The sequence below is a fragment of the Triturus cristatus genome, chromosome 3_2, assembly GCF_964204655.1.
Source record: "Triturus cristatus chromosome 3_2, aTriCri1.1, whole genome shotgun sequence".
In the NCBI taxonomy this organism is placed as follows: Eukaryota; Metazoa; Chordata; class Amphibia; order Caudata; family Salamandridae; genus Triturus; species Triturus cristatus.
The window spans coordinates 86,726,478-86,751,260 of record NC_140584.1 but is presented as its reverse complement, the minus strand read 5'-3'; the positions used below and the strand labels follow the sequence as shown (position 1 = coordinate 86,751,260).

At 42.5% G+C, this 24,783-nt stretch overlaps 1 protein-coding gene across 8 annotated transcripts in view; it reads left to right on the top strand.

The window, feature by feature from the left end:
- Positions 1-24,783, top strand: part of KALRN (kalirin RhoGEF kinase) — a 1,569,312-nt gene that overhangs the window by 1,100,056 nt on the left and 444,473 nt on the right. For all 8 annotated transcript variants that reach the window (XM_085647304.1, XM_085647302.1, XM_085647305.1 and 5 more), the window contains exons 31-33: positions 630-731; positions 8,754-8,896; positions 12,150-12,252. In XM_085647304.1, coding sequence (XP_085503430.1) covers positions 630-731; positions 8,754-8,896; positions 12,150-12,252 — 348 coding nt within the window. The remainder of the gene's footprint in view (positions 1-629; positions 732-8,753; positions 8,897-12,149; positions 12,253-24,783) is intronic.

The following is a 24,783-nucleotide window of genomic DNA, read 5'->3' as shown; positions in this document are numbered from 1 at the left end:
TAATGATGAACTGATTGTTGTTGTCTTTTAATAATGTCTATATATAACTGTTTTAAATGCATATTTTTATGCTCCGGAAATGAAGCAAAAGATATGTGACTGACTGAGAACTGGCTGAAGTCAGTCAAAGATCAGCAGAAGTGTGACAACAAGGCTAATATTATGAGATGCTGCCTCTGGATCAGTCGGATGAAAATTTGCAGATGTGCACTAGAATGGTTCCACTATTTTCAAGATATGTCCTTTGGAAGTGCGGTTTTCTGGTAAAAAAATCACATTAACATTTTATGGAAATATTTGCAAAGCCGTCCCCAAGTTCAAACCAACGTCATCTTGCATATGAGGTACATTCTGACCACAACTCGCATGAAAATGAATTGAAGTTGGTAAAAACACACAATCGCATTTTACCCATTTTTATGGTAGCTTTGTATATCCAGCCATATGCTGGCAGCCGTCCATAGCTCATTGTAGACGTGTATATTTTTTAACAGTAAATATAGTGATTGATGTTACTTATGCTGACAACGTTAGGAGCTCTGCTCCAGTTCAGTGCTGTCAGGCTAAAACTTGGGAAAAATATCAAATAAGTCTCTGTTCTATTTAAAGCGTTTGTCGCCTTTTCCTAGACCTCAGAGCTGGGTGTGACGGAACACGTGGAAGGAGATCCCTGCAAATTTGCCCTGTGGTCTGGCCGGACGCCTTCTTCGGACAACAAAACTGTGTTAAAAGTGAGTGCTGTTGGCTGTGCTTGTTGCTCCTCTGTGTGTTTTGCTACGTTGACAAAAAGGGTTGTTGTTTAGGCTGGAGATGTTGGCGTGTAATTCTATATGTTGTGGGCAGCAGGAGATTAATAATAATATTGGAGAAAGGAAAGAATCTTAGAAAAGAACATATATAAAGCATAAGGAATAGTGAATTGAGTAAAAGTGTTAGGATTGTGAGCTCATCAAGAGAATGTAAGATGAAGGCAAAAATGTAGTAAAAGGAGCGAGTACAGTAAGAGAATGGGTGGGATAAAGAAGATAGGGAATTTGTGATGAGTGGTAGATGGTATGAGGGATACTGTCAGTAGAACAGATAATAGGAACGAAAGTGGCAGGGCAAGAGGAGTGTTACCAAGTGGGGCAGACAAGAAGAGTGAGGAGCAAAGGGGCAAGAATAGCAAGTCGAATAAGGCATGAAGAGTGAAGGTGGAGGGGTACGAAGAAGGATGTGAGGGAGCAAGCGAAGAGACATTGTGAAGTAGAGAATGAAGAGTAAGTAGAGTTCTGATAAGGAGAGAATTATGTGGTAAAAATGTGGGAAACGAAGGGCACACTAGATCGGAGGTAAAAAAAAAAGTGTGCAGTGTGATCAAGAACATAAAGAGAGTGAGGTTCAGGAGAAGAGAAGGACAAAGTAAAGGAAAGAAGAAAGGCTACCATTATAGTTCCAGCAGTCCTTCATAGTGGCTTCAGCAACTGCCAAGATGGAAGGCTTCAGCCGAAGTTCTGTTTTGTGTGTTTTTAGGACTTAGCAGTTCTGGCACTGATGCAGAGTGCTAGAGCAGTGCTCATAGGGACAGACAAAGAGATGTAAAGAGCCCCTGCACTTCAAACCAAATGACGCCAGTGATGAAAAATTATGTCGCAAGCAGGGTGCTAAATAAAAGTGTATTATAAGTAAGGCTCCCTGTTTTCCGCTTTTACAGATTTTAACAGATAAATTCAGACAGAAAAACATCTATTTTCCCATCTGTATTGTTTTCGAAATTCGGATAAATACAGAAATTAGGTTATCTCTTAGACAATTTGCACTACTCTTAATCATGAGAGTTAAGTTAATAGCTGTGCAGTTGACCGGTAAGGGAGTTAAAATTTTAAAAAGATCTCCTAATGAAGCTTAAATACCTTTGGCAGTACATCTGTTCACGCTGATCTACAGTACAAATGGTTTGGAATGACCGTATTGTAATGTAAATAAGTAAAGCCTTTGGCCACTCAAACATGAGTAAACATTTCTTGGTTAAATAAACGTGGAAATATATCCATTGCAGCTTCGTGTTTGTTTGTTTTTAAATGCTAAGCACAACATAAATATGGATAAATACAGATCAAATAAAAAAAAATATGGATAAATACAGACAAATTGTCAAAAAACTATACATCATAAAACCGGGAGCCCTAATTATAAGGTCTAGTAGTATTAAGAATATGGTAAACTACCGGTTAATGAGTATTGCTGGAAACTGGGCAGATTCTATGTGGTAGGTATTGTTTAAATCATTTCTACAAATTAGTCAGTATTTTATCCAAAAAACTACTGTAAGTCGCTACTGGAGCAAGTAGCCAACGCCTATAAAAAAGTATAATCTGGAAAACAGGACAATGGCACCCTTCCAACCGTACATTCCAAAAGGGTGCGGGAGTCCAATCACAATCCTATATTTGCTCCATTACAAAGCAATACGGAATCCAAGAACAGAAAAGCAAACGCAAGAATAGATATTGCTAGAAGCTACATAGTGTGTTGACAGAAAGTGAATCAATTAGAATATCACTGAATATTTGCATGAAATATCAAGCTAGTGATGAAATAGCAAATTATGGATTCATCCTCATGAGTTAGAGATGACATGCTAGACACAGGGACTGACAGGGACAATTCAAACAAGCAACTCAGTGAAGCCCAAATCTTCAGTGTCGCAAGTTGTGGGCAGGCACTGAGCATAGCTTTGCCATATATTGTCCAGCATTCATAATCATTTATGAAACTTCCCACCTTGAGTAAAGAAAACAATCCCTTTCAGAGCAAAATGGGAGATGGAACATTCACTCATGATTGGCATTCTCAGAAGCTCCACAAACAGACAGGCGCACACAGGGATCGTTAAAACTTGTGTTTCTATCCTGGAACATAAGCAATTGCACGGGTTACTGGATGTATGGAGACCATTATTACCTCTGATACCTGGGTATACTTACTATTCTTCTCCCCATAAGCAATAGTCACACATTGACATGATTTTTACTAAAGGGAATTGTGTTGGAGAGTGCAAGTATTGAGGAATGTCCCAGAATTACAGCATATTATAACTAAGGCTCCTTGTTTTCGGTTTTTACTGATTTTTACAAATAAATACCGACAGAAAAACATTTATTTTTCTGTCTGTATTTACTTCTAAATGTGGATAAAAAAGGAATTTGGGTTGAGTCATTCTAAATACCGTTAATCGAGACTGCCAGGCCAATAGCTGTGCAGGTTGACAGGAAAGGGGGATAACAAAATAAAGGAATTTTAGTAAAGAGCCTTAAACAGCAATAGATATGCACAACCTTGATACTAAAATTTGAAGGCTTTCTTATGAGTGCATATTTTATCATCGGAGTGTGTTTATATCACTGAAACCTGTCAGTGGTTCAGGCATAAGTGCACATTTTTTCGGTTAAATATATGTAGAAACATACTTGTTCCCGCTTCATTTTTTCACAAAACACAAAATAAATATGGATAAATACAGACCGAAATTTTCAAAAAATAAATACCATAAAAGCGGGAGCCCTAATTATAACCCCATTATGCTGACGGTACAGGTCAATAATTGAGAAAAGGCAACAGGTTTATATGGGGTCAGGGATTAAAGGAGAAAAGCTGAGATGGCGATGGGAGTTATAAGAATTGATGGGGGGTGGGTTAGGCATAGCGATGTGGAGATTGGACTAGGTAAGAGACATATTTAGGTATGTGGAGAGTAGCAAATGTCAACAGAGAATCTAGGAACATGGAATATAGGTGTGGGTGTGTAAGGAATGTCTATGTAGAATGGAGTGGGAGGTGATAGAGGTAAATGAGCTTTGAGTGCCTAAATGGTGGGTGCCTGACCTGAGAGACTGAAGAGGAGAAGACTTATCATTTAGGGACTGAAAGTGGCAATATCTGAGTCAGAACTGGAAGGAGTAGTGGTGCATGAAAGGGGTAAGTGAGAGTAGGGTGGGTAAGATAAGGGGGAATAATTAGGACATTTAAGGGCAGTTAAGCAAAGTGGGTGGCTGCTGGAAAGTGTGAAATGAGAGTAGGGGAGGCCGGGATAGATTATAAATCAGTCAGGTGAGGGAGATCTATCGAAGGAAAGTTGAGATTAAAGGTCTGTTTTGGACGAGAATATTGTGAAGCATGGCAGAAAGAGGTAAAGAGTGAGAACTGAGATTCTAGAATGATTAGAATGGAGACACTGATTTAATAGAGGTGATATTAAAGCTGAGAGGCAAACTATACAGCAGGGGTGATGGGCGAGTAAGGAAATGGTCTGCAAGAGACCAGTGGGAAGAGGCAGAGATCAAAAGCAGATTCAACACTGTCACAACAGCAGTGAATGCCAACCATGCCTAATAAAAATGCCCTAACTCTTGGCTCTGGCATGCATCTGAGATTTTTGTGTGCTACTCAGGGATTTTTATGAATGCATCGTATTTGACTCCTTTAGGTAATCGCAGCGCAAGGGCATACATCTGTAGGATTTGGGTACCTTTTTCTGGGCAGATGCTCTCTGTGCAGAATGTGCACTCAACAAGTAAATGAAAGAGGGGGAAATAGGATAGGGAAAGATTGCAAAATGCACCGTGAAGGAGGAGGAGTTATAAATAATGACTATAGAAAAATAATGATGTAGAGGTAATAATAAGAATAGAAACTGCAGAACAATGAGCAGTTTATTTTAAAAAAAAAAGGGACGGGAAAGTCAAAAAAGGGAAACAAAAGAAACGAACAGAGAGAGAGGTTTAAGTTAGAAAATAGGAAATGAAACATAAATGTAAAATAATGAAAAAATAAATTAGCTGGAAATAAAAGGAGGACATTTGAAAGGAGGAAATGCAGAAAATAAATAATTAGAGCGTGACAGTGGGTCAGACAAGATTTTTACTTACAAAAAGAGAAACAAGCATTTGCAATGCAATAGGTCTCGCGTTTACGCGAGTTTAAGCTATTGGCATTATAAATGACATTGCCTTTTATTTATGTTTTAAAAACCAAAACATAAATAAAATGCATTGTCATTTACAATGTCCATAGCTCAAACTCGCTAAAATGCGAGACCTATTGCATTGCAAATGCTTGTTTAAATCGCATCTATGTGACCTGTAGGCAGCGGACTAGGATAGACCTCTGGAGGCAGGCACGTTGTGTGGGGTGTTGGGGGCCACTCTCTTGCATTTGGCCTGGGCTTGTTTCGGGATTCAGGGATTCTGGAAGGAGATGGTGCCTATAATTGTGAGGGCAATGGTCTTGGCGATCCCTCTAACTCCGCTGGCATGCCTCCTGAGGGTGGTGGTGAAGCCCAAAGGATGAAAGATTCCCTACAAGCTTGTGCTACTTTCAGGCGAATAGCCATTGGGTGGATGATTACTCGAGTGCTTCTAAGGTCTTCGTGGCTGCGTGATTTTCTAGAATAGAGGGTGGCGGAGAAGATACACAAGCGCCTTACCCGTCCTGATTAGGTTCCCTTGGACACGATTATGCTGTGGGGGTCCCTACTTAATAGGTTTACTGATGAGGGTGACTCTGGCTCAGAGGATGGCTCAGATGGTGAGTTGTGATTTTGTGCCTATGCCGATGTATAATAGATGTGCCAACCATGTATGACATTGCTGTATCACTTGCCTTTTACTGGGCTCGATGACTTGGATTCAAAATGTCTTGCTCCCTTACTGGTTGTTAATTTTTCTGCTGCCTTTGTTCTGCCGTGCACACTGCTATACTACTTGTACTGCTGTAATCTGTGAATGTGATGTTACTCCTTATGTACGTTTGGGGACATGACCTGCATATTTATGCTGTTTTCTGTTGTACAAAATGAATTAAAAAAGTTTGTAAAAAATATGCATAAAAATTATAAATTACCCTGATATGTTCATCGTCGTGTATGCTGTACTGAAAATAACCGAAGCACTAATGCTTTTGTTTGGAATTTTCTTTCTGAATACTCAGGAGTTTAGCGCAATCTCACGTATTTGCCTTGAAAACATTTTTAAAACTCGTTGACAATTATAGAAGTCCAAATCCAGCAGGTGGCTCGTACATTCCACCCAAATCGTTTGATTTAAATATGCACACCCTGAAATGTATCCAAAAGTATTATTGTTTTTTTCATGTGCTTTTATTTCTTGCATCTCTAAGAAAGTGGTTCTCGTGCCAATGCTGTCAAACATAAGAAATGCATCGGCTTTGTGCAGGTAAATCTCGTGGATGTTATTAAAAGTGAGAGTTTCACAACTGGATGTCTGAAATTCGACGTTTTCGTAAATACAGACACATGCGCGAATAGCTATTCTACAGTCCTGCACTATATCCATAATGCACACTGGGCCATCATTCTTGTTCGATGTGTTTTTGTTTTAAACATCAGCCACATGCATCCTTTACAAAGGTATCAATAATTATGCTAGTGTTAAACCGGCAGATGGCACACATGCCAACTAGTTCTATTTTCAGCAACTTAAATATTTCTATTTAATTTCTTTCGCCTAACAGATAGCCACATGCCTAATACACATTTCTTCCAGACTAACTCTGGGTGCCCCAACCGTAAACAAAATGTGTTTTTTCGAGCATCAGGCGATGTGAAAACACATAACAAGGCAACAGGTGCACAAGCCCACGTATCTGCACAGTGACAGGCACGCAGCGTGGACATTCTTTGCATATGAGGGGTCTTTCCTGTGAAAACCACGGGAGGGGAAGGTGTGTACGCAACGACTGAAGGACAACTAACAACAAGGGGAAGAGGGAGGAGAACTGGTGTAGGGAACAACGGGCAAACAATATCGATGAGGTAACAACAATGGCGAGGAAGCAAGAGCCAACCAAAAGTGCTTGAATTTGAGAGCGACCAGCGGAAGGACACTAATAAAACAACTCAGCAGTACTTGGCACAAGCTCCATAGAAGGGACAAATACATAAGGAAGAAAGTACCACCGGTACTCATTGACCAATGAGAAGCAAGGAAATGAGTAAAGATGAAGCCAACCAATTATAAAGCATTTGCAGGCTCTAAGCACAATTGTTTTTTTTTTTAAAACAAGAAATCTCGCAAGTGACAGCACATACCCGGTCTCTGGCCCATGAATCGAGGTGGTAAACTACAATACGATGTAAACCACGGAAAGATAGTTTGTCACAATAAGACACCCTGATTAAACGTATGAGCAGGGGGTCGTTAGGCTATGCAGCTGGAACTAACATGCGGAAAAGGTTCTTTTCATATGCTCCCTTTGAAATAAGTTTTTTTAAGCAAACAGTCACCTAACTACAGTGGCTCAAAAGCAAAGAGAAACAAGTTCCTCGTGAAACCTACGCAGACTTAAAATTAAAGCAGTAATGCCCTGTCGAACGAAAACCGTGCTACGCTTTCCAAAGATGACGAGTTTTCAAAAGTTCCCCAGTGTGAATCGCCGAACCGCCGTGATATCGTGTTAGTGAGTGCTGAAACATGGCTTTCGTCCGACAGGGCGTTACGTGCAGCCGCGAAAGTGAAAGTGATCGCGATCAAAGCGGCTGTGCGGCTGCTAAAGTGAAAGTAAGTGCGGCGCGCGCCCGCGCACATGCACTGTAGCTCAAGGCTGGCCTGGTAGCACTTTTTGGAGCCCACATACAAAATGTCTCTTCGAGTCAGCGCATGCGCTGGGCTCAGCGAGACCTTAAAAGCAGAATAGATGGAGAAGCAAGTTATGCAGAGCGCTGTAGTATGTGTGAACTGCATCCGCGAGTGTCAGTACGAGTGAGGTAGATCAGCTGAGTAATATACTTAATGCAGGGGTCTGTGTTCAATCAAAAGGCCACAAGTTTTAATTCTAGTGAGGAATCGAAAAGTAGACTCAATTCTGCTTGTAATTTGTACGTCACATATTCTATTCCTAGTGGGGAGTGCTACCGTATGGCATTGAAATAAATGTGTTCGCTCTCTGTCATACACTTAAAATTATGTTTTAAAAAGAAATAAATGTAACCATGTAGCCTAAAATGTACCACGGTTGTAGCAAAAACCACCACTTAATCTAGCCACTAAGAGGACTGTTACTGTTTTCCTCTCTGTGCATCACACCAGAAGCCCATGTTGATCTTGCCAACTGGGCCTTTCCATGTGATAAAAGACCAGAGAGAAGATTGAGGCCAGGTTGCATATACTGGTCCTTGAGAAGCAGAAAGCAGACTAGAAAGAGGTACATAATGTTGGGTTGACAGGAGAACATAGAGATACACTAATTGGTAAAAGAGTGTCAGGATGATAGAACTGTAAAAGGTCTGGCATGGTTAAAGGACCCACGGAATGGCATACAACATCAGTGTTGGTCTGGAGGTTATGAGAGTGATGGGTGAGTTCAGAGTTGGGTATATAGAGTCTTCATTGGGAGAGCATAGTGAGGTATGGCGAGTGATGGGATATTCTGTCCATCATAGCTTGGAATCTAGTTGTGAAATTCTGGAAGTCTCTGGCTGTAAAAGGAGACTTGAGAGAAGCAAAGGTTTCCAAGTCGGGGTGGTGAGCGATGCCACGTCAGGGGTAGATGAATGAGTCTGTACAAGGTGTGTAGGTTGTACAGAGTCTCAGTTGAGGAATACCATGTTTCTGGTGTTAAAGGATTGTGAATAGAAGACATTTTCATTAAGGGAAGGTGCCCTTGACCTTGCACTGTTCGCTGCGCAGTGGTGCAGCTAGGTATGGTATTTGTTTAGTCATTTATTTAAAGCTCTGATGTTTATCTTTTTTCTTCAGGCATCCAGTATTGAAGCCAAGCAGGAGTGGATTAAAAACATCAGGGAGGTTATTCAGGAGCGGATAATACACCTCAAGGGAGCTTTAAAGGAACCAATACATGCTCCCAAAACACCATCCAAGCAGAGGAATAACAGCAAAAGGTATTAGTCTCTCTTCTAAAAAAGCATTTACCAATTTGATACCTCTTGAGGACGTTTTCCTTGAAGCTGACCAGTGTTGCCTGATCATTGCCCGTATATAGCAGCAAGTGCTTCCTCTCCATCGCCCTTTTGATTTCCATTTAGTCTCATTGTGACGAACATCTGACATATTCCTGCTCAAATGTCCTTCGCTCCATCTCCAGAGCACTTCTATGACTGAGCAGTTCTGAGATGCTAGCAGCTTGGGGACACCATTTTGCCTTTATAAGCAAAATATAAGTCACTCACTGACAGGGACGAGGATAGCAGAGTGGTACTTGACATATGAGATCAAAAATCCCTTGCAACCCCTGAGCCTTCCAAGTCCACTTTAAAGGTTGTCTGTCATTTTCTTCTCTCTGATTTCTATTACAAATTCAACTGATATGTTATTCTTCAGCCTTGATCTTGTTTTGATAAGCATTGGAGAGACACTTTTCTTCTCCCTGATTTCTGTTTATGAGACCATCTGACTTGTTTTTCCTTCTGCCCCCATTTGACAGATAGCCTCAAACATTTCTTTTTTTCTGTTTTAATGACTGTCTTGTGCATCCTACTATACACTACTGCAGTTTGAAGGGCAATCTAACATCCACCTCTTATTGGCCAAAGAGTCAGTTATGGTACTATTTAAATCATGTGGTTCCTTTTCCTTGGTCTCATTTATGAATCTTCCACCTTAATTTCACTTCTACTGTCTTATGCTCTTTCTGACACATTTGCTTCTTCCTTCTGATACTATTATTCGGACACAGGCATTCTTCCTGCCAAAAGTTGTGCTGCTGTTCCGCATTGTTTAAACAGTCACCCTGCTATCATTCTAAGCTGTGCCTCGCCCCTCCGTGGACAAGAGGCTTGTACCAAAGTACAGTGGGTGGCAATCAGCTCTTTGTGGGGTTTGCTGAAGCGAAATAGGCATGGCAGTGCAGAAGGGAACCATCTCCAGCTTGATCATGCTCTGCAATTACATCTGCCACGCATTGGCAAAGATACAGCCTCCAGGAGGACTGCCTGCTCGTTCTACCAGGGCCAAACCTGCTACCACTGCATTGGCATGCGGAGTACCTGTCCTAGACTTTTGCCAGGCAGCTATGTGGGCGTCACTCCATACGTGAATGAAACATTATTGCCTGAACATTCAAGATCGCGGAGAGGGTAATTTTGCCCACTTGGTCCTGCAGGACCCTATGCTTTGAGTCCACCCACATACCCACCTCCGAATAGATATTGTTTTGGTATCTATTCAAAAAGTGAGAAATCTGCGGCTACAAGTCTTTATTGAAAGAACAAGTTACTTACCTTTGGTAATGCTCTTTCTGGTGGTGATACTATCTAGCTGCAAATTTCTTACCAACCCTCTCATCCTCCCTGTGGTTGTACCCAATCCATTATTATGATCCCAAGTCTAGGAAGCTGCACACAGTCTACCAATTTGCTTTTGGGGCTCTCCCTCTGGGGATACAGACTGTCTCAGAAGCAACTGATGTCAGCACACGGGAGTGCCACCTATATAGGTCCCGCTCTAGGCCCTGCACATCATTTCCAGAGCAGACAGGTGTCAGTGCAGAGCAACAAGGCACCACCCTCAGCACACAGAGGTACTTCTGAAAAGTTTCCAGATCAGTCTGATGCCTGGGGAATATTCAAAAAGTGAGAAATCTGTGGCTAGATAGAGCCACTTCCAGAAAGAGAATTACCGAAAGTAAATACCTTGCTCTTTTTTTCCCATTGCTTACTTACTACTAGACACTAGATGACACATTTGTTACCACTCACTGGGTCTCTCTGTGGGTGTCATTGGGCACACCACCTTCTCTGCCCCAACGTCCAAATTGCAGATAAGCTATACTTTCCTTCCATTTTCATTCTGCTGCCATGCTCATAGTCTTTCGTGCAAATCCGATTTCTTTTTAGCTCTGGGTTTTCATAGTTCAGCTGTCGAACAGACCTGTTGTTCACTCCTTGTATTGTCACCCCACCAGGTCAGGGACGACTCTGGCCTTCACCCTTCTGGAGGAGGATCCCCAGCCCTTATGAGATCCTGGTCTGTCTAGGAGGGATTTCACTGATTTCAATACAATTGTTTTGAGTGGCAGTGAAAGCAATGTACTTTGATGAGTAGGACCAAACAACATGGTACCCACTTGGCAAAGCTTTCAGTTTTTCAAACAGACTTGTAAAGCAGAAGTTCGTTTTTGAAGGAAAACAAATAACTCTGACACGCCAGATGTTTTCCTCGTTTATAGAGTTCTCTGCCCAGGGTCCCCATGAGTTGCATGGTGGTCCCAGGCAGGGAAGTCTATGGACTTTTACCCTGCCATAAAAAGTGTGGAGTGACTGTCATGACTTGGCGACCCTGTTGCCTATGTGTTTCCAGGTCAGGGGTTTCCAGTAGCAGTACCGGCTGAGCTCTGACATTGAAAAGCCACAGTTCACTCAAAGCTAAATGAGATGGGGGATCCATGTGTTTGGTAGGCACGTTATCTTCCAAATATAGTGGTTCACCCACTCTTCAAAACTCTAAACAACTCACTAAGTTACTGCAATGTTTTTGTGAATTTGCTTCTTACGTTGTCTTTTGAGCTTCCACCCACACCGTCATGGATACAAATGAAGCTAAACGTGACATGAACAGTTCATGCCCCCGATCCTTCTGCAAAAAAGACAAAGTGCTCCGTGAAAACGTAGCTTTAGCTCCTTCCATTAGTGGATTTTTAAAACGGGTATTCTATTTTATTTTTTCTGCAGACAGTTTTCTTCTAAACTCATGTTGGCCCTTTTCATCTCATATCTTGTCTTTATAGCTATCTCTGAATTCATACAATGTTTCCAATCCACAAAGTGAAACTTAAAAGATTTAGATGGCAGGAGAGGCAGTTACCAAAATATTTATTTTCGTCCAGTACTTTTCCGGTTCAAGAGCATATGGAAGGTTTTCTTATAGAAAATATGTGGTGTGCATCTTGCGTAACCAGCTGATAATTTCAGCCTTAAAGCGAAAAAGCCTTCTATTTTCAGTAAGGTGAATGACTGTGCTGTGTTATTTTAAATCCTGACCTCAGTGACAGAGAGGATGCCAAGACTCACATAAAAGACAGTGGTTTTCTGGGTAGGGCTGGACTTGTATAGGAAGCCTGTTCAGAGGTACTGAATCTGTATTTGGACTGTGGAAAGTACCTCTTTAAATACTAAACCTGCTTTTTTCTCTTAACAGAGATGGGCTAGAGGATGGCGACAGTGCGGGCGATGGAAGCAGTCAGCCCGATACGATTTCAATTGCATCCAGGACATCGCAGAACACTGTGGATAGCGACAAGGTAAGACTACTCACCAGATGTGGCTTATCTGTTGAGGTCAGGGCGATTGATGGCGAGATTCGTTGCAAGAAGCTTACTAAGCAATCACTGAACTCATGGCATCTGAGCTGTTTTTATATGGGAGGCAGTTCCTGGTTCATGAGTATTGAAGCAACGGAGTCTGTTGAAGACTTGAATTTGCTGTCATTTTGGACCAATTTTGCAAACATACTCAATATTCAAATTAACATGCTCCTGACAGCTGCAAACTGTAGTGTGGCTCCCAAAATATTTGTTCTAAGATATGCCAGTATTTTATGTTACCTTGATAATTGGTATCATCATTGGTTTCAAATACTTGATACTGCCTTTTAGCTTTACAATGCTTCTTTATCTTCTTGACTTACGTTTGAGGGTTGTCCTGGTCTCTGAAGCCATGCAGCATGATGAACGGAGGGTTACCAGTGTGTTAAAGGGATACAGTCAAATGATTGTGTGGTGTCTGAGCTGCACCCATCACAGTTTAAGTTGAGAAGGCAGATTGTTCAGGGGTGGAAGTGCAATAATGTCCACTTATTATTTATAGAACTTAAGGCTGATATCAAGACTGATAGCAGGAGAATTTAACCTCATGGAGATTATAATTATATCCTTTTAGTAATACCACAAAATTTGGGCTGTCGAGCAAACCAGGATTAGATGTCCGATCACTTAGGTCCACCATTGGCAACTTTGTGTCTATGCTGCTACCTCGCTATTAAACTAAAAAACAATTGATTAAACCTTTACTGGAACCTATGTCATCAGGGTCTCTCACAGTTGGTATTGTCCCCCGAGGCCCAGCAATAACGCAATAAAAGTCAATTAGTTAAGGGTATTCAGCATAGGTCTCAGAGGCCAAGATCCACCCAACATTTTCATCATTACTACTGACTAAATGAATAATTTTCATTTAGATTCATGATATGAAATATATCTCCTGTGCATAGCCTAGAACTCTGGCATAAATATATCCCACCCGGATCTACATTAGACTTCCTATCAGTGACTCTGGATGTTAATGGCTTTGAAGTCCTGCTGAAAGTCATTATGTGCAGAGCTCTTAAAACATGTCCTGGGACTGTTGCTTATTTTTGGCAGCACCATATCAAACGCTGCCATCCTATTACAATGTTGTTATTACTTAAAGATGTGATACGCATATCAGAAACTCTAGAGCAGAAGGCTGGATAGAAAACCGCACTGTAAACGTCATAGACATTCCTAACCGCCCTCCTGATTGGGGGTGTACACATCTTTAATTCAATAGATCTGGTCTGATGGCCAACACTGCATTTTGACATGATTTCATCTCTTCGCCAGATGGAATGGAAGAATTACTAAGTATAGATAATGATCTCTCCAGTCCTTACTAATTAAGCGCAGTCTGGAAAATGGACTCTGGTGACTCTGGCAATAATCCAGCCATGAATGTTCCTGGAGGCGGAAAAAACGACAGTTACCAGTAGCCTTTATCTCAAACCTCAGGTATGAAGCGCCATCTCTCCAGCATGGGCTGATGTATTTGCCGAAAGCCCTGTAGAAATGGGCAAATTGTTTTGTACTTGGATAGTTAGCGAAATGTCTTGCATGATTCTCTAATCCACAGGTATGTGGTACCACAGAACAGGAGAGTAATTGTAAATTGTATTTATGTAGTGTTTGCTACCCCTGACAATTCGTTGATGCGCTTTAGACTGAGTCACTCGTGCAGCTGAATAGCAGATAAAGATTTCAGGAGTGGACCATGGATTTTATCATTTGTATTTTGGAACATTTAATACATGGGCTGTTTTCTATTTCATAAACAAATAAACAGACTGAAACCCTTTTGCTATCTCTATAATACTGTTACCTCAGGACTAGACTGTTGATCAGTATTTCGACTGCTGTGCCCATCTGCGGTGACATGCATTTAGGGTACATACTGTTACATGGGTCTTATGTGGTCCACCAAGCATACAAACCTGACACACCATAAACTACTGCCTTACCAGATATGTACACGGTAGGACAGTCTTCAGAGATCTGCTGCCATTACAACAGAATTAATTCAGCCGTAAAACCACTAGACTCTATGTAAGCTGTATGTGGTGGTATTGCCCCTCTATTTGTTTTTCTTTATTTTGAGGTTTTTATAGGGTTATGCATCTTCTTTCAATTACTTCAGCGTGTTTGGCAGTGAGATTAAAGAGTGCATTTGCTTGGCAAATGGAGGAGTGATTAACGCTGTCTCAAATTCTTTGACTGCAAACCCTGTACTTTGTATGTGTCCTGAAGCCCATGTAGTTTGGCCTTATGGTGTTACCGAGTGTAGTTCCTTGAACACACAGCGATCGTCCTTCAAGTTTTATTCTTTGAATCATCTTTGCTTGATCATATGGGCTGAGAATGAGCAAAATAATCTTGTTCGGCAGTGACAGATCAAGGCAGTCATGAGCCCTTTATGCAAGCAAGGGAAATGAGTGCATAAATCCCTGGTTTTAAAGTAACCAACAGCCATAATTAGGAGAGTGGAGCCCTCACTTTGCTCACCCCTTGTCACTGTCCGCCTTCACCAACAATGAGAGTAGTGTGATGCCAATACCTTGAGGAGTAAAGGGCCTTTTCCCGGGTATGTTTTACAGAACATACACAAGACCTTAAATTTCAACCTGTAATCGAGAGGGACAAAGTGGAGCGCTTAACGGCAGGTTTTAGTGGTCCCCCTTGCAGTGATAAGCCAGCTGCAGGCTGCGTGATTTTGAAGCCTTTGTAATCTGGCAATGAGTTTTTGGAGGCCAAAGTAGATGCTTCTGCAGTAGTGGATTCATGCCAGAACCAGGGCTTATATCAGATTGACTCTGTGCTTGGTGTAGAGTGGTGGGAAAATAGCTGCATGTTTACACCCTTTGTCGCATTGGTGGTTACAGGAGTTTGAGAGAGATCGACATCAAAGAAGCTGTCCATGTTCCTTAGATTTGGTGAGTTGAAGGATGTGATCCAAGGCTTGAGGGTCAATCGAATGGTCGTTAGGTGGAATTGGTGTGTCTCTTCTTACTAGCGCCCACAGTCTTGGAACCGTAAATGCGCAATAGCTCTCCTTTATCCCGTGGAACATGTGGTCGAGGCAAGATGTGATGTTCGCTGGGCCCAATGGGAAGTTTTCCAGGCAGATATGGTTTTGCTTTATCAATTTACATTTGGAAGTTCACCTGGTACTGGCTGAGAATCTGAACAAGGGGCACCTGTTGCTGAAGAGAAGGCATGAGACGGATGATCTTTGAGTAATGCTGTAGGATTATGTACGTATCTGTTCATTTTTATGACCTGATCCTGACTTTTTGGCTCGATTGTTGATAACTTATCAGTTAAAAAACAAATGGGTTATTAATCATTTACATATATTTTATTGAGTTACTTGTTATCATCTTCAGTTCAGACCCAATTCCCATGAGAAAAGAATAGCTTGCCTTTTGTAACTTTACAAACCAGCGACATGTCTAGTCATTTATTTATTTATTTATTCATTGAGCAGCATGACATTGTGATTATTTTTCAAGCTCCAAATGCTTGTAGACTTTAGGCCTTACATTGCATTCAGAGGTAATATTCTGAAATGTATTTAACGTGTGTAATCAGATATCCAAATAAGTTTATAATTATTGCAGAGTGTGTGCAACTACTAGTAAAACAATGTCCTGTACTCAATCTTATATACGTTAAGTTACAGAGGGCAGTGAGAATGATTTATAAGAACAATTTATTTTTTACATTTGTTGAAACTGTAGATGTCAATACACTTCAGTTTTTAAAATCCCTAATATAAAAAGCTTCACCATGATCAACATAAGTGGGCTTGGACACGCATTCTTGAGTCTTTAACACTAAATGGCTTGAATGAAAACGTAACAATTCCTGTGATTGCATTAACTTCCGCTAAGGGTAGACATTCAAGCAACGGATGCTGTCTTAAATCCATGCACAGGTTTAAACATTGAACCCTGATACTTTAATATCAGAAGCACATGTTAATTTGTAACCAAAGATAAACTAGTAGCTGTCTCTGTTCCGTGCCCGTGTCACTGCCATGTCCACATTTATGGGTTCATCAAGAGCGGCTGTGCTTTTGTATTATTTTTTTAACTCTTTGGAATAAACTATATCTGTAACTTTTTTTTAAAATCTGAAATAAGCCATCTCATCCTCAAGAAAACACTTCCACAAAATCTCACAATATTAATGCTGCGCAAACTCCTTTATTACCTAAAATGATCGCTAAGGAGGAACTTTTTTAGCTAACAGTCTTTATTCTCCGTAGGGGAAAGGAATGGGATGTCTGACAAAGCTCGGAAAGGTAGTGGCGTGTTGACTCAAAAAATAAACTGTATATACACAGTACACCTCAGCACACCCAAAAAGAGTAACTATAATCCAAAGTTTATGAAAAAATAAATGCACTGCAAACAATAGTCAGTATTTCAAATGTCCTTAATCACAGTCGTATGACAAGAAACTCTCCAATCAGGTCCGGTTGCAGATTTTTTAATGAACAAGCAACAACGCAGAACAGCAGCAGCCGACACGCGTTTCGCCCTCTGGGCTTTTTCAAGGCTGCAGAAGGATACATATATGACAGTCATAGTACAGTGATCAGATATGACCAGTGGTGACCAATAAGAGTCACCACAATGTTAACACACATTGAAATGCCCTAGAAATGCTGCACAACACTTCTTGGACTGTCGACCCATCAACATGTATGAGCACACTAACATGTTGCTAGATATGATCAAACTGGTGCTAGACAATAACATCTTCACCCATAATGGTTTTTGGTTCCGCCAAATACGGGGCGTGGCGATGGGAGCTAAATTCTTGCCATCATTTGAAAATTTGTACATGGGTTTATTTGAACACGCCCATATCTGGAGGAACTGTCCAGGTTATCTAGTTGAGAATATCCTATATTGGGGACGATATATAGATGATATTTTATTCTTCTGGGCTGGATCAAACGATGCCCTGGAGGAATTCTTTGAATACATCAATGACAATGATTACAATCTATCATTCACCAAGAATCAGAGTACCAAACAAGTCAATTTCTTGGACTTAACCATAATGGTTGATGGTAATATGTAGCATTTGGTTTCGTCCTAAATGTGTTGATACCCTGATGGGTGGGTATTGCTGACACCGTTGAGCACCTCTATATGTGAAATTCAAGATATACATGTCGATGTGTTTTGAACTATTGTTGTGGATGTGCAGATCCTAAAGCGAATACCCATGTCTTTTGTGATTATATCAAAAAATAAACTGGCCTAGAGTTTCCCTTTAAAAGAAACCTCCTTATTCTGGTGGCTTTTTAAAAATCACACACTGTTTACAGGGATCCTGCGGCGTAGCCCTTGTATTCTACTGGTCATGTTAGGGAATAATTTTTTGAGACCTGCGGCCCCTTTTCATGAGTAATGTAGGAGATAGAAAGAGAATGTTTCTTTGCTGCTCTCAGTCATAAGGCGCTAACCAAGGAAGTGGTTGTGTGTTGCGTTGAGGTGTATTAAATTATGTCGGGTTATGTCATGTTATCATTTGTTATATTTATCCTTTTTTTTGTCTCGACCCGTCATGATTATGCCAAAACATACCTCAGAGCAAGGGGTGTGCAATGTTGTGAAGTTTAAAAAACACTTGCCAACTTTGCTGAACGAAGAGGTATTTTCAGCTGGGGATTGTTCTGTAGGCTATTTGACATAAATCCTTATATACACCCAAGAAATGATCAGTGGATGATGCAGTTAACCAGAATCATTTATCTCTTATGGTTGGAAAGGCTCAGCCAAATGTAAACTCACGAAGGAGTATTTTTACTGTAAAGTCTCCCTAAAGAATTATGGCAAAAATGCAAATGCATGTTGCATGGCACTCAGTGGGTCGTTGGGGATTCTGTTATCATGAAAATAACCTTGCAAAAAACATAAGGGTAGGGGAAAAAAAATTCTGTGAAGACTAAAAGATGGAATTATTTCCGAGGGCTTAATTTCTTTATCTTTGCAAATAAATTTGTGGACAAAACCAAAACTCTGACCCATTTGGAGCGCGCGGGTCATTAGTCGCGATGGGCTGGGGAATCTAGGTGACAACTAGCAACAAACACATCGAGGCACTGTAAAACGGAAGCTTTAACACGTTTTTTTCTGCGGTTAGAACTTTAAGTTTGCGGTATTAGGTCAGCATTGTTTGGCCTCCAAACATATTTGGCATGACCCTAACCCCTGAAGTATGTATGGTTCACAACCCTGCCATTTGCAGCTAAATATTTTGTAGTCACACCTGCGACCTGGCTTGCAGCTACTGCCAGTGGGGACATTTACTTCACCTGATGTGCATGCAGTGGATCCCTTGCCATCATTTGTCGTATCGTGTCCACAGTCTAGTGGAAATCTCTAATTACTGGGTTCTGTTTTTTTAGGTCTCGCGCCCAGTGTTGCAGTGCGCAGCACTGCTCACGCGGCGAGAGACCTCATGTAGGGGCTTTAGAAAGCTGACCACACGCTCGTGCATGTGCTATTGTTTTCGTCGACTGCTATTGGCTTTTGCGTGCGTTTTCTTAAAAAAAGGCAGCACGCCATTGGTGAATGGCATGTGCATGTCCCAGCTTCTTCAGAAATGTAACCGCCCATTTCCCAGTGGTGTCTGTTACGTGCAGCAGCGGTATCTGAGACCTAATAATAATCATGTGTTTCTAATTAGCGCACGTTCGCTTGCTGACGCGCTCCCTCGCCCCTCTGTGGTGCGCGCGCACTACTGGTTGTGTCTAGCTTTGGCATGGGGTGAAAAGTGAGGCATGTTGTGTCTTGTCTTAATGGCGTTTCAACTGATCAGCTCCTGGAGTCTCGGTTCTATGTGTAAGGTAATGGCACAGGCGCAAGACTGTGGACATTCTATTTGAGAGTGGTTGTTGACAGACTGGCGGATGGTTGGAGCTCCCTGAACTGTGGGTCGAAATAAGGATATTCTTGGACAATATAAATTGTCTGAAGACTTGCTTAGCAGTCATGAAACTGAAGGCCTGCTTTGGTTCGTGTGGCACATTATTGCGAGGTCATCTAATTCAGCCTGGACTCTGTAAAGGCACTTATCTAGAGCTCTGTAAATGTATCCTTTTGGTAACATACGATAAAATGTATTTCCATTAGGATGATACCAATTTCTTTAAATACTGGCAACCCTTTATTTCACACTTTGTAACTATGCTTCCTACTACTAGCAGCACTTAAGGTCATGTTCCCTGCTAGAACTCATCAGATTGTATCCCATGAAGTCTCCCTCAGTAATCTATGCGACACGCTTACATCAGCTGCATATTTCATAAGTTTTATTTTCTGCAAGAGTGGCCCGCGAGCGTGAGAGCGGGTGCCATGTGCTCACCGGAAGTCTGACACACGGCTCATTAGATGCCCAGGGAGCAGGACATAATTGCACCGATCTCTCGGTCGTTTAATCTGCCACCGACTGCTCGGCTGGGTAACCGGTCGACAATACACAGCGGCACCGAGGCAGCCCCGGGGTCAAGCGTGGACACCATACAGGCAGGTGGGGCCGGGGCCAGCCACAGGCAGCCATTGCGGGCACAGCAAACAGGCTGGCAGGCAAGGTCAGCGCGGGGGGACACTAGCAGGTGGACAGACAGTTCACTATCATCATCAGAATAGCGCATGGCTGCCACTGGTGCGGCTTTGTAGCGCTGCTGTATTATACGAATTATTGCTGGCAGGTGGGGCCAGGTACAGCCACAGCAGGCACAACGGGCACAGCAAACAGACCCGGCAGGCAATGCCAGTGCGGGGGACACACCAGTAGGGGCTGAGGCAGGTCAGCATCATCTTCAGTATAGCGCATGGCTGCCAGTAGTGCGGCTTCGTAGCGCTGTTGTCTTGTACAAATGATTGCCGGCAGGTGGGGCCGGGGCTAGCCACAGGCAGACACTGCAGGCACACCACCAGGCTGGCAGGCAAGGCCAGTGCGGGGGAACACACCAGAAGGAACAGGGGCAGTTCAGCGCAATGTTCAGCATAGCCATGATTGCACTGGTGCGACTTTCTAGCGCTGTTGTCTTGTTCGGATGATTGCAGACATATGACCACGCCTGAGAGTCCAGAGTGAACCAAGGCACTTCAGAATCATCATCCTCGAATAGTAGTATAGCGCATTCCTGCATTGGTGCAGTTTTGTAGCACTGTTACCTTGTGCATCAAGCACTCGTGCTTACAGCCGATCCTTGTCCAATCCGACCCCTCTCTCCTGATGATAGGCATCCCTGCAAATACATGTGCTAAGATACACTTACTTCAGAGCCGAGGACACTACCAGCTGAAAGAGGTGGGTCTACTGCAAAAGAACTCTGCTGCAGAGCTGTTATGGTTTGTTGAAGATGTGGGACAGGAGAAGCTGCCTCATACCAACCACCAAGCCAACGTTCAAGATGGGCCAAACCCTTGTGGTTTGTGCCTTGAAGTCTCGTGATTGCTTCATCGGTGTGGTGATTGGTGAGGTCTTCAGAAAGCCATTCGATAGAATTAAGGACTAAATGCACTCTACTTTCCAATCCTGTGCTCGTTTTACATCATAGACCTTTGTTATTTTGCTCTGGCGCCTTCAACTTGTGTACAAGTGTGTGGGCTCGTAAAATATCAGAAATAACATTATCATGTCTTAAATGGCTGTACTTGGCCATGTCTGTTCAGATGTGGCTTTTCATGCTAGTGCAGACCGGCAGGTGACCGGGTATTGAAAGCAGTTGATAGTGGAGCGGTGGGGGTGACAGGTAAGAAAATGAACCCTTAAAATTGTAGGTGATGTCAGTCAAGTCAAGTTAGTCTTTATTCGATCTTTTTCAATCATAGAAGACATATAATATGCATACAGTATAATAAAATATCATAAAATGTTTTAAAAGACAAGGTCAATAAAATTAGAAATGGGTTAAAAAACAATCACCCAGGAACGGAGCAAGGATTCACATTTAGACTGTTGAAGCACACCCCATACAACAGAAAGGGGAAAATCTTTAGGATTTAGTAGTCCTTGGGTGGCGCTTCTCAAAGGTTCTGTAGGGATGGCGCATTTCGCTTATGGAAGCGCCAGACCAGGTGTCATCTGCCTTTTAGGCCTTCTTCTGGTCGCCTCTCTTCCACCTCCCTCCACGAGCCCCCCCACCCCGCCTCCTGTTTCTTTCCATTGTGTTGTTAGGTGTTTTTAATCTGTGTGGTCACATTAAGTACTGTCTCGCACAGGGTTGTCCATTGTAGGCGCAGGAAAACTTGGCGTTTGCCAGATTTTCAGGAAACCACAGAAAATAAACCTACATACAGTGAATCTAAATTGAACTCTTTATCATAGTTTTGAAAAACTGACATAAATGTGTCTGCTGGGGCTACGAAGGCACCTCTGTTCATTGGTGGGTATAAACAGCCCCCCGATCACTCAGTGCCTCCAACACTACACTTCAGCTTCTGCGGCATATCTCTCCAGGAGCGGCCAGCTGAAGACTAGGTGGACATTTGAACGTGTTTTTTGCAGTTTAAAATAAAACGAGAGCCACTGGAATTCTACGATTCTACGGATCCTGAATTGTCTGCACAGTTATGGATTTGCTGCCTGTGCCACATAATCCTTAATCAGTTGCATAATTTGCAGTTTTTAACAAAGCAAAATTGTTTCAAGCTGAAGTGGTTCAATTGTAGCTAAAACATGGCGGCACTTGTTGCCAAGCAGTGGAAGCCCCTTCACAAAGCTTGGGATGTCCCCTTTCAGTTTTTTATTGCTGTGCTGGGGGGTTAAACTGGTACTAAAGAAATGACGCCTGTGCCCTGACCATATTAACCTTTGAAAAAGAAAAAACGACAATAATGAGGTAATAGTACCACGAAATGTGCGACATTGTCCCGCGTAATTTTCCTTTTCTTCAACCCTGACGCATAATTTGTTCCTCCCCTGCTGCATAATTCCAGTTGCCATGCATGAAACCCTTTCCAGTGCTTCAGTGGGCAGGCCTTTTCCTTGAGTGGTGTCGCAAGCATGCCATGAAAGAAAAATTCCCACCACCCCTGGTAAAGAAAAATAGCTGTTGGTTGGCTGGATTCTGCCCCTCGCATCTCTGTTCACTGGTGCAAATGGACTTGATGCACTTATGACCAGGGCCACTGGAATTATGCGGCAGGAGAGGGCCAAATTATGCAGCAGGGTTGAGTAAGTTATGCAACAATAAAAGCCAAATTCTGCGGTGTAATGAGCCATATTTTGTAATGGGATTAGTGCATGAGTTAATCGTTTTTAAACCTTGTAACACTGCCTGGGCATTAGTTTCACCTCATTAGTATCCGTTTAGACCGAAAAACAGCAATAAGCAACAGAAAGGCAACCAGTCCAGCTTTGCAAAGAGCCCTCCACTGCAAGAAAACATGGCACTCGCCATTTTTTGTAACTTTTGAACTGTATGAGCTAGAGACAAAAAAAAATGTGTTAAAATCTGAAGATTATGCGGTAGAAGATGGACAATGTGGGAAATGTGGCAAATCTATAACTATGAAAAAATCATCGCTGCCGCGCAATCACATAATTCCAGTGTCATACTTTCCTGCATTCTCGTCTTTAACCCAAAGTCCAGCAAGGGCCGTGTAGCCTGCATGGTCGGTGGCATAGACGAATGGTCTGCTGGCATCCTTGTGTAGGGCGCCATTGAAGTCACTACGTCTTGAGTGAATGGACACACACTGCTAGCGTTACTTTACACCCTGCTGTGGTATCTAGGTGCCTTGTGCCGGCATTGGTTTGTAATTGCCCGTCTACTGTTAACCAGGCTTTGAAGCCCTTGGAGGCCTGCTTTCTGCTACTTGGGAACCCAAGGCTAGAGTAACCGGGCTTCAGTTGTTTTTCTGCTCGGGGATTGGGTTGCATGCAGCGTGTGTGGCGAAGCGCCAAAGAAAGTGCTTCTGTCTCTTGTTCAACCACTCCGCCCTGCGAGTTTTAACTGCAGTTTATTTCTGTGATTGGAGAAGCCGCGCCCACGGTCTGAGTTAAAATAAACATCACCCTTTCACTTATCTATATTTTATTTTGTTAAAGAGCAGCGACCATGCATGGTTTGCGTACTCCTCACAATTTCCTGTCTCCTTCCCATGATCCAGATAAAATACGGGGAAACCGTGCCGTTCATCATTGCAGAACGTTTTATCAACAATACATTTATGTATCCAGCTAAATCGACTGTGGCGCAGGGCCATTGAAATGCAGTTTTGCCTCGTAGTGTTTCCGGATAATTATGGATTTGCCACATAATCCTTCATATGTTACATAAGCTGCAGATTTTTAACAAAAATGTTTGCTTTTAGCTCAAACGGATCAAAAGTTACAAAAAACGCGCTGACACATGTTGCGAAGTGGAAGGTACTTCACAAAGGTTGGCTGATCACTTGTTAGTTACATATTGATGTGTTTGGGTGTTATATTGGTACTTGTGAGGTGAAACCTCTGTCCAGAATGTTGATTACAATTGACAAAATGAAGTAATACTATTAGAAAATGTGCCTCCTTACGCCACATAATTTGCCTTTTCTTGCCGCATCATAAAGTCGATGTGCTGCATCATTTGGTCCCACGCTGCCGCATATGTCCAGTGGCCCTGACGGGAGGCTCTAATAATCGGTAGCCATGCGAAGAGCGCTCCTGGCTACCAACACTTTACAGATTGTTGAAGCGTGAATGCGGTGATTTGAACCCAAACCTACCGGCTTCGATCTCTGAAGCTGAATCACTTTATAGGATGTACTGCAGCACAGACTCGTGAGTGGAAGTCTGTGCGTAGTTACAAGTTGTATCTTTTATACCAAAATCGTGTAAAAGCGTAATTCATAAAATGACTACGTAAACAAGAAAGTGGGCGGACCAGGCAGCAGCCATAGCCTCTTGCTGGAATTGTTGCCTGGAGCTGGAAAAGAGTGTCGAGGGCTGGACAATGCTGCTGTTGTGCGTGCTTCCAGTTGCAGAGACACGCTTTCTGTTACACCACGAGCCCTGCAGCCCGGGGCAGCAGAACGGAAGAGAGTGTCATCTTTGATAATAAATGCCCCGCCCTAATTGCTAACGCAGTATCTGCGAATCACAAGATTGCTCCGATGCACGTGTGATCTGCGGCAGGGTGGACGGCTGGCGCTGGGCTGGTCTGTCAGACTGTGGGCGCGGTGCTGTCCTGGGCATCGAGTCATTCGACAGACAGAGGAGCAGCCAAGGACACAGGGGAACGAACGGTGGCATGCTCAAGTTCTTAAACATGACGCGTAATAAGCCGTCGAAGGAGCGGGTAAGTATCGAATAAACAACTTCTGTCTTCGCAAGCAAAACCTTTGTCCGTCCATTCAATGGATGGAGATTTCAGACCTGGTTGCTTGGCCCAATGAGCGAATAGTTGGATGGATAGGGAGGGGTGGTTGAATGAGTTCAAGTTTGGTTGCACATGAATTAAGACTT